At 40.7% G+C, this 3,171-nt stretch overlaps 1 protein-coding gene across 4 annotated transcripts in view; it reads right to left on the bottom strand.

Annotated features, from left to right (window-relative positions):
• Window positions 1–781: 781 nt before the first annotated feature.
• The window catches only part of LOC113525442 (filamin-C-like), a 43,425-nt gene continuing 41,035 nt past the window's right edge, over window positions 782–3,171 (bottom strand). For all 4 annotated transcript variants that reach the window (XM_053235389.1, XM_053235390.1, XM_053235391.1 and 1 more), the window contains one exon: window positions 782–2,607. In XM_053235389.1, the coding sequence (XP_053091364.1) occupies window positions 2,420–2,607 (188 nt within the window). In that variant the 3' untranslated portion in view covers window positions 782–2,419. The remainder of the gene's footprint in view (window positions 2,608–3,171) is intronic.

Below are 3,171 nucleotides of genomic sequence, written 5' to 3'. Positions count from 1 at the left end.
GAAGTGACGTCAGGATTTAAAGCATTTCTCTCTTATGAGCCGTCAGTTTAAAGCTCTTTATATTTAAAACATTTATTTAATGTTTATATTTAAAGTATTATTTTTATATTAAACTATAAAGCTGTAAATCACCTCAGTATCGTTCAGAGCGTTTCTGTAAATTAACGTAAACTTCTGCAGCTCCGCGATTATTTCTCGCTCACAATCTTCATTAACTTTCTACATAAAATTAAATGTAAAAAAAGAAAGTAAAATGTTTTCCTGCCAGATTTCACTCATCGCCTTCGATTCTTAAAAACTATTTTTTTTTTAGTTTTGCTGTTTTCAGGGAAGATTTGTTTTTTTTTACTTCTTGCATCCTGCAACATCTATAACTCGCATAAACTATTTGTTCAGAAATTATATTTTGTAAAATTTTTGTCAACATTCCATATTTGAGACGTGAACTTACAACATATTGGACATTTTGGAAATGTATTATTATTAATTTGGAAGATGGAAGTAAAAGTTGGTAATAATAATATAAATAAATATATCAAAATTCCTGCAAATGTAAGTATTAAAAAGGAACTGTAAAAGAATGTGCATGTGTGTGTGGAAATGTTTGATGTGTGAAAGAGTTAAAAACTGATGGTTGATTTCATGCTTCAGCTGCTGAAGTGTTCAGTGTCACGGCTGTAACGCGGATCTTCACCACACGGTGGCGCTGCGTCGCCACTAATGACACATTCAGCTACAGTTTAATGCTCAGGTTCATGCAGAAGAATAAAAACAACTCAAATTCACAAACTCTGATCTTTATTAAACCTGTAACTGTTTGGTTAATATAACAAAAACACAAACACACACACACACACACACGCAGAGTATTGCTGTTTAATGCGTCATATCTTTCACACACACTTAAAAACAAATAATTTTATTAATCTGATGTGTGTTTATGGAGAAGCTGAAACAGGAAACAAACCGGAGCGGCTGTGTTCCAATACTGCAGTCACGCACTTCCCCTAAACACTCACAAGTGTGTATCACTGCTGTGCTTCTGCACGCTGTAGGTGCTGTTTAAGTCCCCAATTTACCCACAATGCACTGCGGGAGTGGTGATAAATACAGCAGTTTGATTCCCAAACTTTAATAAAATATGTTTATGTTTTATTCTTTAATCATGGAGGATCATCTGATTCACGACGCGGAATTGTTTATTTTATTATTTATTTTTATTATTACACGCGACACTGCTGAATCCTGCACTCTGATTGGTCAGAAGGTGTTGATTCATAAATAATTATTGATATTCTGTAAGGAGAAATGTGTTTGTTTAACATGTATGGAAGGAGTCTCCAGTGTCAGAGGTAAAGCTGTAGCTGTAAGTTTTCAGGACAGAGGAGTTTACGCTTCTTTGCGGTTTCTCAGTAACATGCGGAACAAGCTGCATTTATTATTTTTCTCTCATTAACGTGAAGAGAGAGAATAAAGAGGCTGGTGAGGGAACGAGTGTTTATAGCTGCTGTAACGTAAGTGACGTGTGCAGTTCACACACTAAAGCGCTCAGCTCTCGGCTCTGGAGCGTGTCGGAGCGAAACTAAGTGCACCCCTGCGTTAGTCTCGAGCTCCCTGACGCACGCCGTCACTTCAGTGAGAATCTGAGAACGTCGAATTTTTCGCTGAAGAAAGTGGTAAGGGTTTAACCTTTGTGTTTTTTGGGTGAAAAATTCGACGTTCTCAGATTTTCACCGAAGTGACGGCGTGCGTCAGGGAGCTCGAGACTAACGCAGGGGTGCACTTAGTTTCGCTCCGACACGCTCCAGAGCCGAGAGCTGAGCCTCTCATTTCCAACATATTACTCATGACATGCTGTTACAGGAAAATAATCAGCTTCATGTCTCTAGAATGCACATCACTAATCCCTGTAAAAGTGCATTATGGGTAATCTGGGCTACACTGTGGAAGTTTAAACTGTTTCAGTTCAGGAATGTTCTTAAAACTTGATTTGGAACACAGCCGAAGTCACACTTAATGACGTTACCTATTGGACACGGACCTGCTGCAGTGCATTGTGGGATTTTTGAGCACTCAGCTACGCTTTTCAGCTATGCTTTGGCAAAATAGTGCACTACATAGTGAACATGATGCGATTCTGGACATGCACTTTTTTACAGTTTCTTCTGCTATTGTTAAATAATGAAATGATTGTAGCGAGTGCGCTCTCGAGTCAACACTAAAGACAGGAGCAACAAGGGGAAGTGGACAAGGGTGCATTACAAGCAGTATTGGAACACAGCCAGATTTCAGCAGCTAGGTAGTTGAGTAAAAGTATTCAGCATTTTTTTTTGTTTATTTTTTTTTCTTTAATGTAGTGCACTTGGACCCAGCGGTGGTGGTTTAGGATCGAGGGCACTATAATCTAGGGCACTAGGCTTTAGGGCACGGTGATGTGGAAGGGACTTCCCGGCACGGATTCATCGCCCCATTTCACGATGACGATGTAGTTCCCCTTCTCCTTCACCGTGTACGTCACGTTGTACAGTTTGTTGCCCAGGTGCTTCACGTAGACGTCTTCACACGGCGTCCTCGGACCGTGAACCCCCACCATGAGCATGTTCGTACCTGTATATACACACACACATACACGCGCACACACACACGCGCACGCACACACATACACACACACGCACGCACACACACACACACACACACACACACACATACACACACACACGCGCGCACACACACACACACACACGCACACGCACGCACACACACACACACACACACGCACACACACACACGCACACACACATACACACACACACGCACACATACACGCGCACACACACACACGCAGAAAGAAAGAAGATAATCCCATTTTTGTAATAATAATAATAATAATAATAATAATAATAATAATAACCAGGACATGCAATTTCTGATTACGTTTGTGATCATGTGAAATTAAAAGGGGGTGGAGTTGTGGGCGGGGTCATGGGCAGGGTTAAGGGTGTTAGCATGGCATGTCCATCAATATGATTTATTTAGATTAACATTTCCATCAAATTATAATTCTGAAGCTCCGCCCCCAATCCTAACCCTGATCACTGATTTTCAATCCAAAGCTCAGAAGCTCCGCCCCCATGCCCCTTTCCATCAACTTATCATTCTGAAGCTCCGCCC

The sequence above is a fragment of the Pangasianodon hypophthalmus genome, chromosome 7, assembly GCF_027358585.1.
Source record: "Pangasianodon hypophthalmus isolate fPanHyp1 chromosome 7, fPanHyp1.pri, whole genome shotgun sequence".
Lineage (NCBI taxonomy): Eukaryota > Metazoa > Chordata > Actinopteri > Siluriformes > Pangasiidae > Pangasianodon > Pangasianodon hypophthalmus.
The sequence above is the reverse complement of the archived record's forward strand: the minus strand, read 5'-3'. Positions and strand labels throughout refer to the sequence as shown.